This window comes from Dromaius novaehollandiae, chromosome 9 (genome assembly GCF_036370855.1).
Source record: "Dromaius novaehollandiae isolate bDroNov1 chromosome 9, bDroNov1.hap1, whole genome shotgun sequence".
NCBI classification, from domain to species: Eukaryota; Metazoa; Chordata; class Aves; order Casuariiformes; family Dromaiidae; genus Dromaius; species Dromaius novaehollandiae.
In genome coordinates this window covers 15,673,008-15,699,490 of record NC_088106.1, presented here as the reverse complement: position 1 = coordinate 15,699,490, position 26,483 = coordinate 15,673,008, and the positions used below count along the sequence as shown (strand labels likewise).

At 42.1% G+C, this 26,483-nt stretch overlaps 1 protein-coding gene across 1 annotated transcript in view; it reads left to right on the top strand.

Annotated features, from left to right (window-relative positions):
- Window positions 1-26,483, top strand: part of LOC112981713 (probable cation-transporting ATPase 13A4) — a 42,478-nt gene that overhangs the window by 5,455 nt on the left and 10,540 nt on the right. Inside the window, exons 2-21 of the mRNA XM_026097573.2 lie at window positions 2,438-2,611; window positions 6,108-6,245; window positions 8,592-8,662; window positions 8,755-8,835; window positions 9,090-9,159; window positions 9,982-10,116; window positions 10,533-10,605; window positions 11,258-11,389; window positions 12,601-12,771; window positions 13,226-13,383; window positions 16,680-16,868; window positions 17,186-17,247; window positions 18,013-18,163; window positions 19,531-19,617; window positions 20,357-20,510; window positions 21,142-21,253; window positions 23,097-23,221; window positions 24,244-24,407; window positions 25,261-25,383; window positions 26,075-26,154. Coding sequence (XP_025953358.2) covers window positions 2,438-2,611; window positions 6,108-6,245; window positions 8,592-8,662; window positions 8,755-8,835; window positions 9,090-9,159; window positions 9,982-10,116; window positions 10,533-10,605; window positions 11,258-11,389; window positions 12,601-12,771; window positions 13,226-13,383; window positions 16,680-16,868; window positions 17,186-17,247; window positions 18,013-18,163; window positions 19,531-19,617; window positions 20,357-20,510; window positions 21,142-21,253; window positions 23,097-23,221; window positions 24,244-24,407; window positions 25,261-25,383; window positions 26,075-26,154 — 2,450 coding nt within the window. The remainder of the gene's footprint in view (window positions 1-2,437; window positions 2,612-6,107; window positions 6,246-8,591; window positions 8,663-8,754; window positions 8,836-9,089; window positions 9,160-9,981; window positions 10,117-10,532; window positions 10,606-11,257; window positions 11,390-12,600; window positions 12,772-13,225; window positions 13,384-16,679; window positions 16,869-17,185; window positions 17,248-18,012; window positions 18,164-19,530; window positions 19,618-20,356; window positions 20,511-21,141; window positions 21,254-23,096; window positions 23,222-24,243; window positions 24,408-25,260; window positions 25,384-26,074; window positions 26,155-26,483) is intronic.

Genomic DNA, 26,483 nt, shown 5'->3' with positions numbered 1-26,483 from the left:
CTCTTTTGTTTGTGTGTTGTACTGTGGATGCTCGGTGGTGAACCAGGATACTGTTTTGTTTTGCTGCATATTTTTATTGCAGCCCGTTCAGGTGTTGATTTGCATAATGCAGGAAGGAAGCTTCATTTCAAAAATATCAAAAATTGGACTGATGTGTTGCGCCACATGACTAATCCCAACTTGGCATTATGAAAGAATACAGCATTATCTCCCCAAACACATCTCTTTGGTGGGTGGACCTCTTGGTTATATTGTCATGTCAAGCTTGGAGAATCATTCAACATCTCAGTGCACTTACAGCAGGGAAGAACACTGCCAACTGAAGATGATTGCAAATGATGCCAATAACATGCTGGTGCCCACCCTCTCCCTTGTTAATTACATTGATTTATCAGTCTTTGGGTGTAAGGCACAAAAGCTGGAAATTAAAGGAATGATTCACTCATGGCAGCAAGGTGCACATAGCAGCAATCTCATGCTTCCCCACCCTGATATTCATGCCCATCCCTATCTGAGAAGATTATTCCAGTTATTCCAGGTTCAGCTATTTACTGGAGGAAGTCCAAAGGCACGTTCTTTTAACAGTTTTCCCCTTAGGCATCTCTGTCTCCTTGGGAGTTTCTTTGCCATGCTGACAAAATGTAATGTGTGGATCCAGGCACATGTATCTTGCTAGTAAGCCATCGCTGCAAACAATGTTAGCATCATTGTATATCCTATTGTGTATGCTGCTGCTGAGACCAGTTTTGTAACCTTTTTGTTAAGAATACAACTAGACAGAGGTGAGTGGAGTTCCCTCTCCCTGTCTGTAGGAGCATGTGAATACTAATAGCATGTGACTGATAGACCAACTAACCACTAACAACCTTGCTGACCTGCTCTCATCCATGAGCTTGATTCTATCTGCTGCAGAGTTGCCTTATATCTTATTCTCATGGGCTGGTCAGAGACTATAGGAACCTTGAAAATGCTGAGCATGCGCATCTCAAGGTGGTATAAACAGGTCCCATGCAACGCAGTCCTCTTCCACATGTAGTCTGCAGTACCTTTTGCCACAGTTACCAATTTCTTCCCTTTAGAAACCATATGGACACCACTTAGGATGATGGCGTCTGCCTTTTTGGAGAATGAGTAGATAGGCCATGGCAGTGAGTGGAGCCACTGGATAGGGCCTGCATGTTGCATACGAAGCAGAGACACCAGCACAGAACCAGGAGTTATGTACTACTCATCCTTCCAATTACATTCCCTTTTCTTCTCCCCTTATGAATGGATTTTGCAATATCCGTAGCTGCACATATCTGATCTTTAGAAGCAGATTGCCCAACAGCTGCAGGTATACTAGGAAGAAAGAGATTGAGGAATCTTAACCCTTACGTTAGCATATTCTCCTAGTTACCTGATGTAATTGTGGCCATGCAATCTCCCATTAAAGATCAGGGTTGGATCTGCTCTGTAAATTCACTGTATGCTAGCCCCTGCTGGTGCTACTGACAGGGAGTTTGGCAGTGGTACCAAGACCAGGCAGCTCTCGAACTGTAATGCTGACAGTCATCCCTTTGAAGTTTTGGGCAAGTCACCTTGCCTCAGTGTAACAATTTCCCCACCTTTAAAAATGGAATAATAATACCTACTCACATGACTTCAGTGAGTAGCTTCCTTCTGTAAAGCATTCTGCAAGTGTTCATTATTTGTTATTACTAACAATTACTATTATTATTTTGGGATGTTAGGACAGTAGCACATTGGCATGGTCTGAAAGCCCCATGCTGGAGCTATCATGAAAGGTGGTAACTACCCTACAAAGGCTATGCCTGTGCCAAGCCATTCAAAGCAGCTCCAGCTCATGCAGGCACACAGTGTCATTCAGCATCACACAGAGACATAGCTGAGTCTCTAAAGAAGTGTAGGTGCATTAGCACGGACTCACTGCTATGGCAGAACATCAATATTGCTGCTGATTCTAAAGCAGACACTGTCTCAGCTGCTTCAGTGGGTCTGCATCATTCTCTACCTCCTAGAGTGGATGTTCTCAAGCTTTTCAGCTGTCTCGCCCAGGGACCTGAAAAAGCCAACCAAGCAAATCTGGATTCCTGACTCAAGACCTCGAGTTTAGGGCTTGAATACTTTGATATCATTCCAACTCAGTCCTCCTGTTTAATGAAGAGTCTGACAACTACATTAAACTATTTTAGAAGTTGGGTCAAACTGCAGCAGTCCTGATTTTGTGCAGGTGGCTGAAAACTTTTGTGGAAAACTTTTTTCCAGTCATGACTGGGAGCCATAAAAGCCCAGTGTAACTTCTGTGACTTCTTTTCTCACAGTACCATACAAAACAGTACCTTATGAGAGAGCAGTGGATCATTAGAAAGTATAGTATTCCAGGTGTTTCTTTAAGAAAAATTGCGATCACTTTTTCCTTGTCTTTGCTCTACAGGAGATATTTGGCTACAAAAGCCAGGGCTGCCGGAAGGCCTTGTGCGTTGCTGGATACATCTTGTCCTGTGGGGCTCTGCTGCTGCTATTTTACTGGAAGCCAGAATGGGATGTGTGGGCAAACTGCATCCCCTGCAGCTTGGAAGAAGCAGACGTTGTACTGCTTAGAACAGCAGTAAGTGCCTACTTTAACCTGTAAACTAGTCCCTAGTACGTAGTTAATTGCAAGGTGAGGGAATCCAATTAGCTGAAATCTCTCACACTGCTGATATCTTGCAATAATATCTTGCATTCGGCATCATTCATCTAAAGAACCCTCGAGTATTCCACAAATACAAATTATGTATTAGAAGATGATTGGAATGGAGGGCAGCAGCTCATCTGGCAACAGGCTGAAAGAAATTGGTATGAAAGAACCTGTAGTATCTGTGATTTCATGAATGTGGTGTTTGCTCTCAACTCTTCCCTCCTCCTCCCTTCTGCCATTCCTGTGTTGTCCACATTGCAGATCTGTGCTGCAGATTCTAAACTATCTCTTTGCTTGGTGTTGTCCAGAAGATCCTTTTTTTGCTCACTTGGTTGTCCTGGTGAACTTGCCTCTCTCTGCCCAAGTTTAGTCATGGAATTTAGTGAACATGGAGCTGCTTTGTTCAACTCCTCCAAATCACGAAGTCTGCTACCTTTTTCTGAGCCATGTGCAGGTTCAACGCTGTCTCCACAGTGCTGCTGGCTGATGTGTCTCAGTGTTCCTAGGAAAGGATTACCTCAGTATTTCATAGCATATTGCTAGAGCATGAAAAAAGCTACACTGGGCCAAACCAAAGGTTTGTCTAGCTCAGCATCCTGTTCCCAACAGTGGCCAATAGTCCATGGTGAGGGATCAGTGTAAGAAACAGGGTGAGCATAGACTGCTTGTTTTCTTGTTTGCATGCTTCACTTTCCATCAGTTCTTCCCCATGTCAAGTAGGCCTGTAATCCTGCACATAATGCTTTCAGGACTGTTATTTTTGCTAATAGTTTCTCAACAGAGATTTCTATCCACTGAGGACTGCACTGAAGCTCTGCAACATAGACAAACCCTGATTTCATTTCATGAAATCTACTAAAAAAAACAGAAAAAGCAAACTGAAACTTGACTTATAATCCCAGCAGAGCCTGAATACTCTGGAAACTGGAAGGGCTGATTCACTTCCAGAAGTTTGGTTTGTTCTACTTCGAAGATTCTAAAACAATGGCATGTGAAATTGCAGAACAGATCATTTGCTATCACTGTTTTTGACCTGTTTCTTCAAGTGAGCACAACAGCATGCAATTAGAAGCTTTCGTTTTGAAAATCATGGGTCTGCCTGTTAAATGTTTTGTATTGAAGCAATCCGCATCCTAACAGGCCTGGGGACAGGTCTTCAAAAAATACCATATTAGGTCTAATCTCCTTTTTTAATCTTCATTTCAGTTTGCATTTTTAATTACCTATTCTCGTGTGTCATTTTAAATGGATTAGCCATGCCAAATACTTTTCAAATAAATGACTTTTTAAATGAACCTTTATGTAATTAGAGAAGAATTGAATTATATCTTACATTCTTGTTGTCAGGAAGCTCTCTGAAAGTATGCTGTGGGCATTTGACAATTTCAGATTTTCTTCTTGGGTTCTTTGCATGAAAATGAGAGTTTTGTTTTTTCCCTACATTTTTTCTGATTATGTCAGTTCTCAAATGTGATAGCTTCTGCTGATGAGGATACAAGTAATCCCATTATCTTGATCCTTGGATTTTTCCTCTGCTGCATGTAACTTCATTCATAATTTATCATCATCTCTGCAATGGTAATATGAGAGCCTATTAACACACTTTTGTTATTGAAGTTTGAGTCACTTGAGTTCAAACAATGAGCACCTGTGTTATTCACTGTTCCTCATCTCAATCTGCATCTTAATGTCTACTAATTCTGAAACTTAAGTGAAAGATAAATATCAGAAAATAAATGTTATTCTACTCAAAATACAAGTTTAAGAGGAAAAGTGCACGAAGAGTTAAGATATGTAAACAGTCTTAAAGCAATTGTTTGAACCCGTAAGTAAATCAAAGGGACTCATATTTGGTACAGAATCTTATATTTCTGTTGTCATTTCCAAGTGAGGTATAATAACCATGCTTTCTGAACCTCACCACTGGGGAGGCTTTTATTCTAGAAGGCTATGATAGCTTCTTATTACAAACTCATTGGTCTCTCAGGTCTTAGGCACTCCCCCTCATTCCTGATGCATGTCAAGGATTTTTTGTCTAGTATCAGCAGTCACCACAGGGCATCTCTTCTGTTCATACCCCTGTGTTACCTTCCCACAAGTTGGTCTGTGGAGACAGTTACCCTTTGGATATCCTTCCAATTTTACTGGAGTGCTGGGCACTGAGAGAATGGTTTGTTTCCTAGTTTTAAGCACTGCCATACTTTCAAGAATGGAATGCCTGAATGTCTACATTATCCTCTATACAACCCAGATTAAAACAACCCATTTTAGACAATGTGGTTACAAAGGTTTTAGAGAAAGGTATGTGAAAGTCGAGAAAAAATCTATTCTTCTCCACCTGCACTTGGATCAGCACCCAGTTTTTTTCTCTCCTCTGAGATATTTACCCAAAGCAAGGATAGGCAGTTCTAATGCAAATGATAAATCTGTATGTTGTCCTCGTAGAGAAGAACCTTGATTTGAAGGTAATTCATTCCCTTTATAACCAGATCATTCTTGGAGTTCTGTTGATATCCGAATATAAAAGGTTTCTAGACTTGTAATCTCAGTCTTGTATTGGTTTAGCACAAATGCCAGCCTGGGTGGAGCTTTCTCCTGGCTAATAGTAGGCAGAAAATACCCACAGTTGTCCTATAGGCATGTCATTAGGCTGTTTTAAGGTAACCAGCTTTTCCCACATGCCAAGGTGATATTCACAAACTTCTCACACACTGAATATGATGTACTGTATTGGTCAGCCCCTTAGCTGGCTTCAGTGCATGTGATTCAGTGTTCTGGGCTGAGATTTAACATGATGGTATTTGTCACAGTAGTTTCTCTAATCACTAAGACTGCATTACCAACACTAATTGTGTTGGACAATTCCAGTGTTCAACGTATTATATAAAAGAGTAAGGTCATGAACTGAATTTAGCGACAAAGGCTTGCCTAGAGTTACTGTAAGCAAGGCGTGGTGCTAACACACTTGATCCAATGAGCTGTAAAGGAATGACTGAAAAGGTATTGCACTAAACCACATACATTCTGCGGTACAGAGTTATGTGTTTTTGACCCTCCCTTTACAGTATAGTCACTGCATCTCAGATTGTCCTGTACTGTTTGCCTGTTCTATAGCATGACCTGGGTGTTCACATTCCTTCCTTATCAGCTGAGCACCAGACCTGTGTTCTGGGAATTGCTTTGCATTACTCACATTTTGACATTACCGTGCCTCTGCTCCCACTCTGCTGATTTCACCAGGACATTCTGACCTCTGCAAACAATTTATCAGTCACAGGTGTGGGGAAGCCCAGGTTGGTTAGCACTTTAACAAGGCTAAAGCAGTGCTCTAGAAAGACTTACAGTAATCCTTTACTGTGGGGTGATAGTGAGTTTGGTCTGATTGCATGGGAAATTATGATACTTCTTTTCTCTATTTGTTTAGGATGAGTTCCGGATTTATTCTCGTAAGAATGTGACATGGATCTCTGTGTCTGCACTTATAAAAAGTAGATCAGATTATCCAGCCGTTGTTGGGGAAGGTTCAATCTTCAATGAAGCTATAATGAAGCCAAGTTTACAAGTAAGCAGATTTATCCCAGCAGTGTCCGGGACATGACAGCAAATCTCAGCCACGCTTTATGGGGTGAAAGTGAACTGTGAAACAACACATCGAGCTAAGAGACCTGCAGCCTGATGAATACTGTGAGCTGTGGCAAAACAAGCTAGAAATTTCAGGAAACTGTACTCACCTCCTCTTTAAAATCCTCTCTCTCACTCAAGGGAAAAAAAGTCATCACTTCTCCTGAGAGAAGACCTACGTTATAAACAGGAGACCTGTAAGACACTGGGTTTTGAACGAAGAATCTGAGTTCCAAAACAAAAACTCATTTCTGACGTGGGAATCAAGGAACGTAGGGGTGTTTGTATGTTTGAAGGGAAGCTGTGAGGAGCTGTACATCATAGCTTCAACAGCAACATGAAAACACGGATGAGTGCAGATTTGAGCTTATTTTGTCTGGGCTGCTGCTAGCTGAGGGGGAATAGAGCAGACAAGTGCCTAGGCAGAGCTGCATCAGCATCTTCAGGATGCTGATGTTCTTCAGGAACATTTCATCAGGGGTCTCTGAAGCACATTTTGCTTTCTTGTTTATGTATGCACCGATCTGTGCTTTAAAGTACATTTGCTGGAGTCAGGGCCTGTGCTGCTGATTGCTCCTGCTCCTGCAAAACATGTATTCTGGTCTTTGCCAGTTCCATAGTTTGGAGAGCCCAGCATGGCACTGGGGAGAATGCAGGTGGTTAATTGATCCAGAAAGTTCACAAGGACCCTGATGAGCTGAGTAGATACAATTATTCCCATTTTAGAAAAAGTACCAGACAGAGCTGCTCTATGTCTTGCTTAGCATCACATGTTAAAGCATAAAGCAATCAGCTCTAGGGGACTCTACCTATCTAGTGCAATAAGCACTACTTTAGGTCCATGAAATCCATGTGTGTGCGATAGGAATGCAATGGTAGGTTTCCTAATTTCTGCCTTTCAGTCATAGACGCTAGGTCACTACACTGGGAGCCCATAAAAGAGTTTTATTCCCCTCCAGGAAGTAGATTTCTAACTTTTTTTTCTAACTTTTTCTAGCATTTATTTTTTGCCTACAGCATGTTTTAGGAGAAGTTTTTATTATAAACCTAACTTTAGCTGAAAAAAGCTGTTGCTGTTGTTGCTGTTTTGTGTGGGCATAGAATAAGGTAAACAAGAAAGTTTAGTGCCAGCTAGTTTAATCAACTGGCACAGTATGAAAGTGAAGATTAATTTGTAACATTCTTCAGAGGATCGAATGCATATCAGTCAAAATATCTAGGCAGAAAAAAAACAGATTTCAAAGAAGGCAAGAGCAAACAATGTAATCCTTCACTAGCAATCCAAAAGCTCCTACTTATTTATCAATTATAAAACCTCTTTGCCTTTTAAGCCACCTAAGTCTACATAGTATTGTGTAGTGCCTGACGGCTATCGAAGGACCTGTTCCTGCAGTAAGTTGAGCCCCTCGTTTCCCACTTCAGTTTTTAGCATCACAAATATTACAGCTCCTCTTGCATGAAATTTTAACCACAGACCTCTTGTTATGTTAATGACTATGGTTGTAGTTCTATTTTGAGTCAGTGCACGAATTGCAAATGGATTTCATGGGCCTATAGTAGTGCTTATTGCACTAGATAGGGAGAGTCCTGTAGGGCTGGTTGCTATATGACTTACGCGTATAGCCTTGCCTTCCTTCAGCTGATATGAAGCAGTATTATTTCTAACAGGCTAGATTATTGTTGCGTGGGGCAGGACAGAGTCATTTAGCAAGTCATAAACAGCAGCATGTATTCCTCATGGATATTGCTCTGCAAGGGCTTAGCATTAGCAGTGACTCAGGAAGTTTCCTGAAATAGCCATCTTTGTCTGTTGGCTCGTCTGTTCAGCTGAAGGACTCGGCACCAGGCCTGCAAACTGCCCAGAGCCCCTCCCTTTGCTCAAGGTCGTCACAGAAGATGTGGGTGTTGCAGACTGAGGCCAGGCTTTGGGAATTGCCTGCATACCCATCACTGCAGCAGGGATCTTCTCCCTTTGTTCTGCAAAGTGAGAGTGAGGACTACACTCCTGCTTCACAAAATGGAGGGAGAAAAATGCTGCTTTTGCACTTGCTTGACCTAAAAATCTGCAGCGCTTACTGGAACCTCCATTAGGGTGGGGACCCCACACGATTACATAACTAGAGAGTTAGTAAATGCAACTCTGCCTACTCCCCCACCCATTTGCTTTATTTGCGCTCCATCACAGTGAGGATACCTTGCTTTCTAGCATATCTGAGACCTATGAGCAGGCCTGGGAGTATTTTTGTTTGCTATTTTGCCAATGTTGTTGCCCCTGTTTTGTTTTTAGGTGAAAAGTATCCAAGTACAAAGAATCCGATATGTTTGGAATACCTCTGTAAAACAGTTCCAAAAAGTTGGGTGAGTTCAGTGCCCTGGTTACACAAGTCTCTAAGGAAATCAAGATGCTTTGGGAAAAACCTCCTAAGGAAAACACTCCATTTATATTTTAGAGCCCTGGAAGATCACCACACGTGTTCAGCTATACATGCCAAATTTGGTTCTGGTCTCACCTGTGATGAACAGAATGTCAGGTATACATTTTAAAACTCCCTGAGTGCTTAAGGGAGTAATTATACCTCTTTTCTGAGTAGATTTCACTGATACAGTTGTTTCTGACATGAGCACCGTTGGGGACTTTTAATCTTTTACCATTTTCTTGGGGGGGGGATCCTTGAAGCCTTTAGATTGGGATCAATACAAGCTCTCAGAACAATTGAAAGATACAGCTTCTTGAGCTGCATTGTCACTATTGTATCTGTAAGTGATAGATCTTTATCCCATGCAGGAGACTGATATGTGGGCCAAACACTATTGATGTTCCAGTGATCCCTATTTGGAAACTACTCATCAAAGAGGTATTCAGCATTTCTTTTGCTTTTATTCTTGAGGCTACTTGGGGTGACAGAATATGCATATAGAATATGATAAATTCTCTGTCTAGTTTAGCTTCCCTGTTCTCACCCATCAAGGACGTTCTCCCTTCATACCTTGTTTAAAGCTGTTCTGTGAAACCACACCATAAATTAATTTCATCCATGTCGTTCCTTCTCCTCCATCCCCATGCCTGTACTGCTGCTTAGTGTTTGTTCATGTCTGTGTCCTGAGAGCTCATTCTGTTGGCCTTGCAAGGGTCAGTGAATTTATACAAGCCACACTGGAAATGAAACTTTAGGAGCAAAAGCTGTCTCTTAAACAGCGGAGATGAAATGAACAGCACTGACTGGCATATGCCTTCAGGTGCAAAGAGATCCGCTGAGCTCATGACTCTGTGCACAGCACCGTGTAAAGCACCAATTTGTTTTTCAGACTAGAGCTAGCTATGTCTGGCCTAAGCAGAGTGTTTGTGGAGATGTGCCTATCGTATGCAAGCCCCACCCACACTCACAACCTGACCTCCTCTCAGCTCTGTTTCATTTCTTTTAAAGAACCGGGCCAAACAAGGCTTGGGCTGAGCTATTCACATCCAAAATAATGTCCTTATTGGACCAGTTATTCGGCTCTTCTGTCAAATGGAAATGGGCTAGTCCAATTAGACTGAAGCCACTGCTAACAAAATTAGAAGGTGGAGGAGAAAGCACCTGACACTTAACTCATGAGCTTTTATTCTAGTCCATCTCTAGTGGGATGGAGCCATTTAAATGTGACCAACTCTTGAGTATTCTTCTCTCTCCACACAGGTCTTAAATCCATTTTACGTGTTCCAGCTGTTCAGCGTGTGCCTGTGGTTTGCTGAAGATTACATGGAGTATGCTGCTGCCATCATAATCATGTCTCTCCTCTCCATCGCTTTGACTGTCTATGACCTTAGACAGGTAAGACACCTCAGCTTTCATCACAAGGAGGATTTATTTCTAATATCTGGGAAAGCCTGGGATGTTACAACACACACATGTACTGTGCTATGAGAGTTACTCAGAATTTTAGTCTCGTGACATTATGTAGTAGCAGATACAATGGCCTAGCTTAGTAGTCATAATAATCCATGTGGTTCTTTACCAAATCCTCCCTTCCCCATTCCAGTGCTTTGCTTTGTAACCCTTCCGTTACACCTTCTCCATAATTAAGGGCAGGGAGTTTCTTTCTCTGTGTGATTGCACAGTTCTGGCAGGGCCAGACTCCAGTTCATATGAGGGCTCTCATAACCACAAATGACAGAGCAGTAATCGTTAGTGGATGAATTGCATCATACAGTAAAATGTAACCTTTTTCTGTGTTCTTTAATTTATAGCAATCGGTTAAACTGCACAGACTGGTTGAGTCTCATAACAACACCATGGTTACTGTCTGCAGAAATAAGGAAGGTGATTCCTGTATACTTTTTTCTTAATATACATTTCATTTCTGTAGTAATTCAGTTCACAGCTGAGAATGTCTAGTATCAGATTCCTTCCAGAACAATTTCCGTTTCTGCCCATCAACCTGGTTAACTGGTTTCTGCAGATTGTTAGTTTGACCTAGAAGTATGTTGCAACACATCAGTCATATGCACAGCTTCATAAGCAGAGTCTTATCACAAAATTATCAGGAAAAAACTATGTCATTTTTCTTAAAGCAGTGCTATCAAAGCCCACTGCATGATTAGCCATTTAATAGCTGTAAGTCCACCTAATTGCTGCATTTGAAGTCTGTTCTTTGCCATGCTATTTGGAATGCAACCAAAAAGATGGAGTCAGACTAAGAAATGTGGATCCAAACTTCTTCAATTAGGTGAGCATATTGGAACAATAACTATTGGTTGGGCTCCTGGAGAGATAAGAAAGAATTCTGGAGTTTGAATCACGCCCAGACTTTTCTCAGTAGGGGAGATTATAGTGTTAGTCCTACAGTCCTGTGTCTGTTTTCAGCTATTACAAGGAAGTAACAAGCTATTCAACTGGTAGTTTCTTTTTTTTCTTTCCCCTTACTGCAAAGAAAATTATGAAGCAAAAAGTTTACATTACATGTCACCTACAGGTTTCCACGAACTGGAATCGCACCTTCTTGTCCCTGGAGACATGCTGGTTTTGAAAGCGGGCAGAGCTCTTTTACCTTGTGATGCCATCCTCATCAGCGGGCAGTGCATTGTAAATGAAAGCATGCTGACAGGTACAGCTTCCCTCTCCCAAGTTTACCATCAAAACATCATCATAGTCCTATGGCTTCAGCCAGTGACATAGGACATACAGCATTATAATATATCATCCTTATTATGAAACTGTCCATAGCTAGCCTAAAAGGGGATTCTCTGGGATATTTGCTGTAGCGAAGACTGAATTGCAGTTATCCCTAGCTTATCTAAATAGACAAGATGGACTTTGAGAAGGGCAGATCATCTTTTACTTCCTTTCTGGGATGAGGTATTTAGGAAGGGATTCTATAATTAGAAAAGAAAGAAGAGTGGACAGTGAAAGACAGGACAGGAGAAGAAGGGGCAGATATGGAACAAAGCTGTTCCCACACAGGGCATACAGTCCAGTAAGGCTGTATGGGTTTCAGGCACTCTGAATGTTTCTTCTCTGGCCACTGCAACTGCTCCAAAGTCCTGGAATGTCTTCCTGACTCTCAAGGCAGTTATCCCCACATTTATGTGATAGCAGGGGAGGAGAGAGCAGGTGAGGGAGTTTAATGAAAAGCAAGATTTTTGGTGCATCTGTTCATAGTTCTGTTTCCTGTTTTTAAATTTGGCCTCTGTCTGAATCAACCTGAAACCAATAGTTCTAAAATTTAGTGTAAGAGAAAAATTCCAGAAAACTCTTTCCTGTAGAAAGCCTCAGCTGCTGACTGCTCAGTAAAAATATTTCTGCTTCTTTATCTGAGTGTAACTGCTCTGATGTAAGTAGGATATTTGTCACCTGTCAGGCACTGAGCTAAAGGCTCTTCTTTTTCTTAGGAAGGAGAAATAGGCAATGTCATGTTTAATCTGCCTAAAGGAATAGAGTAGTGACCAGCACATGAGGTTCAAACTAGATAAACAAGTTGTAGCCATTAGCTGGAGTCCTGCAACATCAGTTCAGGTCTCTGTTCAAGTCTGCTTACCTATAGCCAGGATTTGGAGTCCTTGGCCTGTTTTCAGTTCTTAGACGTACAAGAAGCTGCTGTACTGATGCAAAGGAGAGCTTTTATCTGGCAGAGTGTGGATCTTTGCTTGTTAGGCTCCAAAGTCTTATTCACTCTGAAGATGTCACAAAATAAATGTAACTCTTTTCTAAACTGGTTTCTCTAGTGAATACCCATCTCTTGCCATCTGTCTAGATACTGTACTTCCTGCAAAATCAGCAGGCTAATTTTAAGGTGTATTTAAGGATAATCTTCCCTAGGGGAAAGTATGCCAGTAACAAAGACCCACTTACCTCAAGCTGATAACGTCAAGCCCTGGAGAATGCACTGTGCAGAGGATTACAAAAAACATGTCCTCTTCTGTGGAACAGAGGTCATACAGACCAAGGCAGATGACAGAGGAGAAGTGAAAGCTGTGGTGCTGCGGACTGGTCAGTCAACTCTTCAGTTTGCTTTAATTTTCATGCTTTTTCTAGCTGGACCAGAGTCTGACTTAAAGATCTGTTGTGCCCAGTCACATTAAGTTAAGGGAGTTAATCCAAACTCACAACAGTCAGCCTGAGAACTGATATCTCAGGCTGGACTGAGCTAATATGCATTGTTTCAGTTTGCCTGGCTCATTGACCTTTATAGAAACCCCTAGCATATGATTAGGAAGAACAATATGTCTTTGCTTCTGAGACATTGAAAACCATCATCTTGCTTAGGAAAAATAAAATTTTTTTAGGAGGCTTCTACAAAGTCGTTTTAAATACACTGTAATAAAAGATCTGGGCCTTCTATTTTAAGTTATAGCAATTGTTTGTCATTTCAAAGCCCTCAGTTTTTCTTAGAGAACTTCTGGAAATAGTTTCCCCTTGGAATGATTTTGGTTTGTTGTTCCAGGTTTCAATACAGCCAAAGGGGATCTGGTGAGGTCCATTCTCTACCCTAAACCCATGAACTTCAAGCTGTACAGAGATGCTCTCCGGTTCCTGATGTTCCTCATAGCATTTGCAGCCATTGGAATGATCTATGCAGTGTGTGTATTTGCACTTAGTGGGGTGAGTTACTTTCTAGAAGGTGGGACACATCATCACTCCAAATGTCAAAAGACTTGCAACTTGAGTGGCTTCATATACATTTATGTATAAGAATTATGGTCCTTTTCAGTCTCCTTCTTGCCTTAATATATAAGGCCATTTTCAATGAAATCGTTTTTGTAGCAACACAAAAAAACTAATATTTTCACTTCCAAGGTGTCAAAATCCAGTTTTCCCAATTGTCATTTTTTCTGAGGTCTTAGCAAATCCTGTGTGTGCTATGTGTATCCTGTAGATTGGCAACCTGCTGTATGCTGACTGTCTCTTTCCGTGACGTGTAGCAGTGAGCAGAGGCTAGATAAGGCAATACATGTGGTGGGCAGACTGGTTTCTAGAAATAGGAGATCCTAAGAGCTTAGCACTTTGCAAACAGTTTTTGCAGAGTTCTAGTAGGACTTTTTGTACATTCCTAGAAAAATTACAAGTGGATCATAGGTTACACTGGACACAGACTAACATGCCACTCTAAAAAAGCAGCTTCCAAAAGCTGTAGTTTATTAGATCAAAGACCCATTTATCCCAGTCCACTGTCTCTCACTGTAGCAGATATCAGATGCTTAGGGAAAGAGCATAGAAAATGAGGCAAGTATAGAGCAATTCTTTCCTGGTATAGTCTTCTAGCTTCTGGGAGAAAAAAGTTTAAGGAATCACTAAGCTAGATTTTGTGTCTGGATCACCTAGCTTTAATGGCCGCTATTGGATTGTCCCCTAGAGCTTGGTTTAATAACTTTGTGAAATCATTTATGCTTTGGCCTTGACCACACCTGTGGCAGTTATTTCCAGTTTCATTATGTACTATGTGACAGTGTTTTAATACCTGCTGTCTGGTAAATCCTCTGAAGGCACCTGAGGTTTTTGTTTTAGAGAATTAATGAATAACTGCTTTTTATTTCATGTTTCCCTACCATTCATGATTTAAGACTATTGTCCACCCCTTCAGCTACCTTTCTTCCATGTTACAGAGCCCTGAAGAACAGAGTCCTGAACACAGATCCCTGAGGTTTACTGCTGTCATAAAGAACTCCCCACTTTCTGCTGCCCTTTGTTTCATATTTTTGTATACTCATTTATGAGAGAATATAGCCTTCACTTAGTTATCACCCAGCTTAGAGAGAGCTTCCTTGAGAGCTTTGAGGAAATAACATCATCATTAGCTTTCGAAAAGCCAAGTGTCCTGTAGCAACTGGGTCACATACTCATGGGGCCATTGATTTTTTCCAGAGTTCTCAAGAAGGTTTATGGGACATGAATTCCCTTTGTGAAGACTATGTTGACTCTTCCCTAGTGTACCATTTACATCAAGAGTCCATTAATTCTTTAGCATAACTTTAATCAGGTTTCTCAACATAGAACTTAGACTTACTGTGTTAGAGAGCAGCAAGGGCCAGCTGCTCCATGAGGGAAGGCAAGCCAGGATCCTAGGGTGACCACAGCACAGGCAGTGCCCTCATCACCCAGAGTGCAATCCAACAGCATCTAAACGTGACAACCAAAGCCAGCTCCTGGTAAGAGGGTCCATCAGACAAGGCAAACTGATAAATCAGGTCCAGGGTCCAGTCAGGAGCAGCAGGAGATGGGGCCAGAGACAGGACCACAGACAAGACTGCAGCGTAAATGTGAGAGGGTCCATCCAGGAAGCAATGCCAGAGACCAACACTTCTACAACACAGCTTAGGCAAGGAAGGAAGGCCCAAGCCTGAGCTTAAATGGAATTCCTGAACCCATGGGCAGAAGGTGTGGATGGGGGCCCCAGTGAGCCTGATGCGGGTAATTAAAGCCTGTTGATACACCTAGGGTTCTGGTATACTGGTCTTTATATCTCTGGAGATCCCCTGAAACCCTTTTAAAAAAAGTTCACACATGCTATTTTCCATTTCTCTAGATGACTCAGGCCTGTGTAAGACATAGTTGTACATGGTAAGCAGTAGTTTAGCATTTTTTTAAATTTTATTCCTTTAGAACTTCTTTAGAAAGTTTCCAGAAATTGTGCCGTGCATCAACAATTATCTGCCAATGGAAGGGCTAGGTCCTGAATGGCAAGTTTGATTCTGCTGTTCAGCTTTTGAATCTTTTTTCCCTGTGGGATAATCTACAATCAGTTGTCTCAGAAGATGAGTTCCCCTCAGGATAGCTAAGAAAGTATGCTTAAGAAAAGTCTGCTTTTCAGCTTTTCCTTCCTTGTTTAACTCTCTCACCTTGTAATACATAAAACACAAGCAGATATAATCACAGCAACTGGAACTGTTTTGTCAGACTGATATGAGGTTCAGTCATATCAGTATGATATACCAAATACTTCCTCTTCTGTGAGTGCATTTATCTGAAAGGATAACTGCTCCATCCTTACATAAAATAGATACAAAATGCTATCAAACTAGTGCATTCTGTGGTCTAAAACAGTATCAGTAAAGGGAGAATAAGAACATCATGGAAATTCAACACACCAAATACAGCATTTATGTTCAAAGCCTGAAGCTCAAAAACAGTAATAATGCTGGTTTTCAGTGATTTGCCATGGACAAATCCTTTTGAACTATATATTGACTTCAGTTTGCAATGTCTCAGTTCTGGACCTCAATTTGAAATGCTTTGAATGCTTTAGCAGTGATACTGACTGCCCGAGATAACACTGCCAACACTCAGCACACCTGGCAGTCAGTTTTGCACCAACCTGTAAGCCCCCAAATTAGAGATTGCTTTTAGAAATGTGACTTTTACTTCTGTGTCTGTTCCTGTAGATAAAAACAATTTATTTTCACGCCTCCTAGAACATAAGGTCAGGAGAGATCATTAGCTTACACATTCTGCTCTCCTCTTCAGCACAGCCACATATGTCTTATCTGTTACCCCAATATGGAGCCCAGAGCTGTGTCTACAGGCAGTTGGTTGGATGTCCATAAAAATGGCAGGCTGTTGTGTGTTGCATTATGGGGAACTGGGCTTTCCTGGGGGTTCCTTAACCTGCCTGGCATGTTTGAACTCATGTCCTTTGGAGGAGGCTGTTAGCTCTGGTTGGCAGACTTTTTAGAAAGCAGAATGAAGGAAGCCCTGGAGGTTACTCTCTAGCAGTGGTGTAGACTCAAAGCCTTTGGTTAAATCAAAATAATTCATTTCTTAGGGAGATGAGTATGTGATATAGCATGGGCAGAAAACACCTGCAGCACAGGGAAGAAAGGATGAAGAGAACTGTACACAAATGATCCAAGGAGCAGTGCCTGCCATCCTCTTGCTGATAACTGCCTCTGGTTTTATGTCAGGAGGAGGCAGGGGAAGTAGTGAAGAAGGCTCTGGATGTTATCACTATTGCTGTCCCTCCAGCTTTGCCAGCTGCCTTGACAACAGGGATCATTTATACTCAGCGGAGGCTGAAGAAAAAGGGCATCTTCTGCATCAGCCCACAGAGGATCAACATGTGTGGACAGCTGAACCTCATCTGCTTTGACAAAGTACCTGCTATATGTTGGTTACTCTCTTATTACCGATGGGAGCAATGCTAGGGGTGGGAAAAGATGGATTTTGGTCAAGTATTTGCATTGCACTTTAGAAACACACTGACCAGTCCTGCATTCTTGACTTTGTGCTGTCTGAACACACAATATTGAACATTGTTGTTTTCCTTGGAGCATAAGAATTGGCTGGTAACACCTTTGCTTGCTCTCTGCTGGCATTTTCTGGATGGTAACTCCTTAAAATGTGTCTTTTTTTAAATTTCTCTTGGAGCTGTCATGTGGGAAGTTAATTTAAATGTATATTTTTAACTTAGACTGGCACCTTAACAGAGGATGGCCTGGATCTCTGGGGCTTGCTGCCCTCTGAAAGAAACTGGTAAGGCTTCTTGACAAGCAATGGCATTAAAGTTTGGTGGGAGAGTGACTGAATTCTCTTCCTAGCTGTATGAACAAGTCTCAGGGACTACTAATGTCAAGCACCTGTTTGAAGTTCCACATGTTTCAATTTCCAATATTTTTTCTATGGCATTTGTGAAATGAGTTGGTTACCTCATCCCAGGTCCTGCTCCACATGAAAAGATGCAGCTAATGTTGCCAGCATTTGGCACAGCACTCACAGGCAGGGTAGTCTGGAGTAGACGTGCTAGGTCAGATCTCAAAGCTACAGCAGTGCCCCAACCCTTTATGACAGGGAGTCCCTGTTACCCATGAGCTTGCCACTCAGTTCCTGCAGTGCTTGTGGTTTTGCCCATTTACCTATCCAGGAATGTGCACGCACAAAGATGCTCCAACTTGTATCAGCCTCACAGCTCAGAATCCTTCCACAAGCCTCAAGCAAGATTTTTCATAGTAATCTGTTCCTCAGATTGTCCTATCCCAACGGACTCCCTAAGTACTTAAAATATGCCTATTCAGAATATGCCTGTTGTGAGCATGTGTATCCCAGCCTTTAACAAGTGAGTGAGGAGTAACTCATAAGGGTGGACAAGTCCCCAGGAACATGCTCATGGTCTGATCACAGGATAGGATTTTAATAGTCTCTGACTTATGTTTTTGTTTTTGTGTTTTTTTAATTTTTGCTGTTAGTGAGATATTGTTTGGTGTTCTGTGATGATACTTTATCTGGTCTCTTTTGCATTAGCTTCCAGGACATTCAGAGCTTCCGTGCAGACCACAGCCTGCCTTGGTCCCCAGCGTTCAGAGCAATGGTAGTCTGTCATTCACTAATTGTGTTGGATGGCAAGATCCAAGGAGACCCGCTAGACATGAAAATGTTTGAGGCGACTGACTGGGTAAAGCTATGCTTTGTTGTTATGCTAATAGTGTGGGGGGGAAGCTTTGGTGTTCTCACAAAGGAGAAGTGTCCCAAGTCCTCCCTTGCAAATAGCTAGTTTCCACACAGAAGTGAAACAGCTAAACCCCAGAAGGGCTACCACATGCTCAGGTTTTTAAAGAAATGTTCCTTATTTCTGCCCAAACCTTTTATCCTGGGGAAATTTGAGGACTTAGATCATTTGACTGGAAGTTTTGGATATTAAGCAAATCCCACTAGGGTATCAACTTTGACTGCAGCTGCCAGATGACAGGAATTGTGCTTATCTGCAGATGTACACTGGTTTTACAGAGCATGTAACAGACTTCTGCCAGCTTTGAACTGGATACAAAACTTTGACCTTTGTTAGAGCTCCATCACTGTGGAGATACTTCGTATGGGCATGAGATCCCAAACCTGAAGATGGCACAAGGCTGCATGGCTTGGAGAGAAGCCACGTATCCTGCTGCCATGAAGTAATATGAACAGCATAAGCATGGCAGATCTCAAAGCACTCTGCATTCAGTCTTTGTCCATTGCCTACAAAACACCATCAGTGTTCCTATTTACTATCTGATAAAGTGGGGAAAAAGCATTTGCAAAAACTGAAAGGCTGCAAATCTGAGATGGGTAAGAGAAAAACAGCTCATACACTTCCTGGTGGAAGGTGTAGCCACAAGCTGTTGCTGATGCAAGATGAGATTCAGGGCAAGATTAGATAGTTACATGGGTGACAACACACTGAACATCTGTCTCTATCTGAAAAATGTATAAAAAGAGCCAAGGTTTAGGGAATAAACTGTCCAGTAATGACAGGAGCTAGAGGATGATTTTCCCCAGGGGCATTACCCTGCTGTTTCAGCCTTAGGCAGACATCTGGCAAAGTCATAAATTATTTGAAACAGGATTTATCTTGTGGCCTTTGACATCATCATCATTTGTGTTCCTCACAGTCATGTTGTGATGGTTAAAAAATGCAACTGGTTTGTGGAAGACTTTTACTTATTCTTTTTCTACTGGGTCTACCTTATATCTAGGAAAAAAGATTTTTGCACATTTGAGTGGATTGTGATGGTTAAAGTATTTATTGTCTGGGAGTAAACACAATCTGTTTGCTGTGCAGAAAACAGCGGTATATCAGTGAGGCTGGTGGAGCACAAGACTTGATTGCTGGGGAAGGCACTGGATTCTCTGTCAGTTCCTTAATGTGAGGTTAGACAAACCCTTCTCAGGAATGGAGGAGATATCTTGTTTTGAGGGAAGGAAAGGCTCTAAATGATCCATTGAGGTTCCTTTCTGTTCTACTGGTGTGTATGATCTAAATGATTTTTGTCTTTCAATACACAGGTGATAGATGATTCCACTGCACACCGGGTTGAAGGTCAAGGATCCACACATACTACAATTGTTAGACCTGGGCCTAAAGCCAGCAGTGTAAGCTATCTGAAAGATACATGTCCATGAACAAGTTAAACTGTCAGTATGAGAGTTACTTTTCAGTAAAAAGTCATGCTTGGTTGTCCTAACCCAAGACAGCTCTTCTACACTTCATCATGTTTGCACTGCCTGCAAAGAAATCGCCTCGTTCTCTCTGATTTGAGAGAGAAGCTGGGGGAATTTGCTGCTCATATCAGAAACAGAGCTTTGAGCAGAGGGATGTTGGCTGGCATGATTGTCCATCTCAGGAATTTAGCCCTCCTGGTGGCTCCAGGCTCAGTCCAAACTCAGTGGAGTAATGGAGGCTGATAAAAGCACTTGAAACTGCACTGGAGTGTGGCAGCTGATGCCAGACTAGTGATGTACACCAAGGGAGGGCTTTCAGACATCCCTTTTTGCTTTGCAAGACTGGCGTAAGACCTAGCAGAGCCTTGTTAACGTAAAAGGATATTCACTACTGAGTTCCATTCAGTAAAATGTATCCAAAAGTCTGCTAAAACTGTTAGTGAGCTTTTCCTACTGCTTAGGCTAGACATTTCTGTCCAATTTCATCCCCTTTTCATCCACAGTCCTTTCTGTCCCACTGTGAGAAACCAGCCCATTTATTCGAGAAGAGGCAAGGGTGAATCATATTTTGGGTCAGCTTCTCACCATGGCTCAGGTGATAAGCCTAAAATCCTTCGGTTTGAGGTTAAAATCCTTGCTGCAGTGACTAATCCTGCTGTTTTTCTTCTAGGCCCCAGTGGAAGGAATTATCATCTTATACCAGTTTCCCTTTTCTTCAGCCTTGCAGAGAATGTCTGTCATTGCTCAGAAAATTGGTGGGGAACAAGAGGTCTTCACAAAAGGAGCTCCAGAAACTGTAGCCAAGTTATGCAGAGCAGAAACAGGTAGCTAATGTGTAAATGCTTCCTAGAAACACATACATATAAGTGACTTTTAATGGTGTGATGAAATGGAAGGTCCAAATATGGTTTCTGGGTCTAAGACTTTATACCTCAGCATGGCAAGTTAGAATCTCTCTGTCGTGCTCCAACGAGTCTAAAGCTAAGCTCTCGTCCAGCCCTTTCTCAGCAAAGATGCACTGCTAAGGGACAAGAGCAGGTACAAACTGTTGCACAAGGTGTGCAGTCCCCACCAGAACAGATTTTTGAAAAAGTTGTTTAGAGGTTCAGTACACATCAAAAAAGGTTTTCTTTTCTGTCCATACCTCAGGAGAGCAGCTAGAAGAGCACAGCTCTTTCATGAGGCACCAGAACATTGCATTCAAGCCTTTGCACAACAGCTTAGGATCCTAAGCACAGTGTGACAGGAGAGGCAATGATTTTCATATTGAGCAAAGCTCAGTTCAGCAGCTGTCCTTAATGCCTTTGGCCTATTGTAAATGGTAGGTGTACCCTCTGCGGTGCTCCTAGTTCTCCAGGACAGGAACCTTTCCTGCTTCAAGGCTTCCAAGATTATTCCCCTTTTCTTAGAAAGCAGACAAATGTCCTGATGAACTGTCTTTTCTCTTTTGCACAGTCCCATTAAACTTCGAAAGCAAGCTTCTGCTGTATACAGCGCAAGGCTTTAGGGTCATCGGACTGGCATGTAAGCCTCTACAGGCAGAGAGGCAATTTGCTGATCTAACAAGGTAAGCAATGGGTTGCTTCTTGTCAGCCACATTCAACCATGTGTTAGTAGTACCTCAGATAGTACAGTTACTGCAGAGTCTCTGCCAAAAGCAGGGCTGTAGGACAGGCAGTTTTGGTGGATTATAATCAAATGGAATCTGATTTAAATCTGGATATAGATTCTGAGAATGGGTAGAGGGTGGTTCACTAACCCATGCTCTAAGTCCACACCTAAAATCCTTAGACATTTCTTAACAACTGATTAACATAGGGAGTATAACTCTAGTATACCCTGAACCATCCTTCAGTCCATCATTTCTACCAATTTTCTTGTTGATGTATCCAGGCTTTCTGCCTAAGAGAAGTCTCTTCCTCTGTTGTTCTGGCTTTTTGATTAAGCAAATCCAGCAGATGACTCCCATCGCTCCACCTATTCCCTAGCCCAGTCAAAGAAAGCAGGCTATCCTCTGCTGCTGTCTTGATCCAGTCTGTATTCAGCTTTCTAGCAGAGAGCAGCCAGCCAGCCAACTCTTCTGCTACTCTCATAGTATTAGTTTTCCACAGGCCTCACTCAGGAACACCCACACATGCATCCATATGCTCTTCCCCAAATCTGTGTAGCTCTTGCCTGTGATGCTCCAGAAATATCATTTATGAAACATCTGCGGCTACTTAGGCCATCTGCTGTCCTTTCTGTTCACTAGCTGCAGTCCTAGTCCAGATGAGTTTCACTTGCTTTTTCACAGGGTTCTTCACTTGCCCAAAGGGCCAACAATACTGGCACTGAGGCAAAGTGCAAGCAGTTTGTTTAATTCTTGTGACAGGTATCACCGACTTATCCAATCCAGTGAGCAAATGTGTATGATATGTCCCATATTTTGCAGTTGTGTGTGCAGTCATAGCATGGGTAATGTATATATTGCCAGGGGAAAAAAGAAAACTGGAGGTCCAACACAATCAGAGTCCTGCTGTGAAAGTGGTGACTGTTCAGGTATCACCTGACTTGGCTACTCTGACTGCCATGCAACTGTTTGGCATCACCTCCTCCTATTTACAGTGGCTGAAATAAGTGCTTAAAAGCTTTTAATTTTTCAAGCTCTTCAGAGGAAACCCAATTCCCTGGAGGAACCCGAACTCTCTCTAGTTTATGCCTCAGTGATGGGATTGTTTACCAAATTCTGTCCTCACTTGCATTTATGAACTGTAAAAAAAGGCAAAGCACAGGTGTAAAGAGAGTAGGAAATAACAGAGCTGGAGTTCCCACATGCTATTTGCTTAGGTATGAATGTCAGGAGTAGCAGGTATCATTTGCTAATATGGGTATCTTTGCTGTATAGTCCTCAAATGAAAAAGGCTAGTGAGTGTGAACTTTCCAAATCAGACCACTGCAGTTTGGGAGTCCTGCAGGAAAATCAGGGAGCTTTTTTGTGCTGGCTAGTGAAAGTGCATGAATAGAAAATAGTCCATCTTATTGGTCAGGCTTCATGTTGGTTTGTACGGCAGACAGCTCCAAATTGGCTCTTTTTTGGTTTGGTAATTAAGCAAAGATGGGCTGGAAACTAACTATGTACTAAGCTCACTCTGTAGAACAAGGGAAGAACAGAATAGAAGGATGAAAAGTCAAGCGAAGCTCCTCTACACACAACCAGCACCATCTGCTGCCATGGGATGCAAACCCTTCTGGTGTGGAAATAGCACCGTAATAGACAGGCAGTCTGAGACTCTTGAGAAATAACTTGTTATCTGAATTCTTTTGAATTACATTGGGTGTTTAACAGCTTTAGCTAGCCATCAGCAAATTCAATGCAAAAACAGGCCAAAGGGAAAAAGAAGAATTAGACCTGTCTGTCTGTTCTCTGCAAGGGAGGAGGTGGAATCTGATCTGACATTCCTGGGCCTGCTGATAATGGAGAATCAATTGAAGAAAGAGACAAAGCCTGTCCTAGAAGAGCTCAGTGCTGCACGCATCAGGAGCGTTATGGTCACAGGTATCTAAATAGGTTGGATTATTTATGTGGCCACTGTCACAGACATGAAGGAATTCAACCGTGTACAAGTGAACAAGCAGTCTGCTCCTTCATCACCACCACTGGCAGGAACACAGAGACATTTGTATCTTTCAGACAATTATATTCCAAGAAGCATCTGTGTTATAGTAATGGCACGTGCGAATGTTTATGTCCCTGACAAATACACTAGGCTTTGTCACATACCTAACTCTTAAACTATCCCACTTTCACCATGAATCAGAGCCTTGGTGTTCCTCTGGTGCTTTCCAGTGAGTCCATTTGTTCTCCCTGGTTAGGATTACCAGTTGACATGCACAAAAACATGTCCTGCAGGATCCCTCCTTTGCAGGGCCTCCTGAAATCCTGAAATCCTGTAGTCATAAACCAGCCCAGACAGAGCGTGGGTGTCAGGACAAATTACTGAACCTTGTGGCTGCTGTGATTTATCAGGACATATGGTAAGTCAGCTTTACATGCTTGCCTGCCTACCAGTCCCTATTTATCCCATGTTTTCCTTGAAGGGCTGGTTTGGATTTGGACAGAAGAAATACCAGGGGAGTTCTTCCATGGTCCAAAGACATTTTTTCCAGGAGTCACACAGATTTTGTCTTCTTGGGCTTCACCCCCTTCAGCACCCATCTTACACCAAAGCAATCTAAAGGCAACTGAGAGGTGTCAGTGATACTAGCAGCAACTTAACAGTGAATCCCTTATTGTTTATTGTGTAAAACACAGAATCTAGGCGCACATTCCCCAGCTCAATTTCTTCAAGCTCAGGCCAAATGAAATATATATTTAATTACTGAGACAGACCTCATATGCAAAGTTTCGATCTTCATCCAAAACTACAGTGTGTTGTTTCTTATGCACAGATTCTGAAATTTTACTGGTACCTGTGGGTATATGTGAAAACTCAGAATTCAGAAGAAGGCTAATGTTTTCCCCCTGAACGATTCCTCTTTGCTGAAGTACGTGGATAACACTCCCCTTGGTTTTTGTAGGTGACAATGTTCAGACAGCTATAACTGTTGCCAAAAATTCTGGGATGATTTCTCCAACCAGCACAGTGATTCTTGTGGAAGCAAACAAAATACCTGGGTCTTTTTCAGCATCTGTAACCTGGAAACTACTAGAAGAAAACAAAACTAAAGATTACGGAAGCCTGGTAAGCATAAGACAAGCAGGTGTTGTGCAACAAGAAAACAAACTAAGCTGAGACACTTTAAATAATGCAGTGGGATTATGCTAGTATAACAGAGACCAGTCATTCACCACCATCTGCACTACAGAATGTGATTTTCCAGAAAAGTGTTTAAAAAGAAAGTGATCTTTATAAAGATGTACCCCCCCAGAGTTTCCCTCCTAGCATATTATCTTGTGAACAGTATTTTTGCAAACTGCTTAGGCTAATCTTGAGAACATCTTTGCAGAAACCCATGAAAGGTTTGTTTCCAGCCCTCAGAATGGTCTAATGCCAGTTTCAAGAATGTTTCCCTGCAAGATATGTTTGATGGTACAGACGTGAAGTCAGAGTCTGTGGGACTGCCCTGCCATCCTTCTTTGAGCAGATAAAGCTAGCACTTTGCCACACATGCAAAATTAAAACAGATAAACTGTTGAGAAATTGTATATACACAGTTAAACATAAACTAAGTATGCTAAGAAATTTTATTGATCAAATATTTCCACAATGAAACTGAGACAAAACCAGTTACTCTCTCCCTGAACAGTATGTCTGAAGGAGCTGACCCTCCTCTCAGAAGTATTAGGGTCAGGCAGATGGCAGGGAATCTCTTCAGGGTCTGTTGAGAGGCTGCCATTACCAATTCCTGGTCTGAGCAGCATCTTCACCATCGTTCACTGCAAAAAGGCATGCCTTTTTCAAGCCTTGAATTCAGGTCTCCCAGAGCCTTCACAAGTGCCCGCCCCATGGGATGTCCTTTTCTTTCTCTGTAATAGTGCATGGAGAAATGCACACAGCAGCCTAGGAACAGCACTCACTCTGGCCTGGTTTATAGGATGATGACAGTCAGGCTGAAAGAAGAATCAGGCTGGCAGCTGGATCAGGCCAATACCATTTTGCCATGAGTGGAAAATCATACCAAACTGTAGTGCAGCATTTCAGCCACTTACTTCCAAAGGTAAGATCTGGGTTATGTAATTGGGGCAGTTTTGCCATTCAGCAGATTTGGATTTTGCTGATATAATTAGCTGAAGAGATCTGGATCTGGATCTCTAATTTGGGAATAAATCTAACCTATTTGAAATGCCCAAGCGCTGGGCTGGATGGATCTCTGATGTTAATGTGTGGAGAAAGGTCTGGAAACCCCTGAAATCCTTCTGTACATGAGAGGAGCAGAGAAGCCTCATGCCTCATGCTGTGAGGACATGACTTAAAACACTTGTGCCCATGTGCCTGGCTATTTCACAGCATTGGTTCCCTTAGGATGTGGAGGAAAGGAGAAGACATCGTATTTCACAGCATGCAATTCAAGCATGACTCGTCTGTTTTATTGCAGGAAAGGTACTTAGGAGGGAAGGTTAGAGTCTTATGAAATCCTTTCTAGTAACTCCCTGTCTGGTAGTCTGTGTTCTGCTAATAACTCAAATGACATGCTGATCTTCTTGTGCTCGTTGTGATTGCTATTTTTACAAAATATTAATTAAGATAAGTTTTATCTTAGGTCAGAGATAACCTTTCCTGCTTTGGGGTCTAGCAGCAGTTGTTTGGAAATGTGGATTTTTGGTGGTTTCCATTCCAGATCATCATTGCAATCACTGTGACTGTTGGATCAAGTGCTTAAAAAAATCACTTCCTTTTTCTCCTTACAGCTCCTGCTGAGTGGAACAGTTTTTGCTAGAATGTCTCCTGGTCAGAAATCCAGCCTTGTAGAAGAGTTTCAAAAACTGGAGTAAGTTCATAATGAACACTAAAAGTTAGGAAGTGTTTGATGAATGAGTCTAATAAGAGCTAGCTTTTGTCTAACAAGTGCTCCCTGGAAGTGTACAAAACTGAAACATCTACCAAAGTACAGCTTGGCAATTAAATTCCACAAGTCTGTTAAAGGGACACTGAAGTCCACATTAGTCTGGCAACCCAGCAAAGACCTAACACTCCCATGATTTTGAGCTTCCTTTGCTCACATCATCCCTACTTCTCTTTCTGGGCCTGAAGTAGGGGCACTTGTTTATCCAAGACTTTTAGGAATATCTCCCAGCACTGCAGCTTCTCTGATGCTAG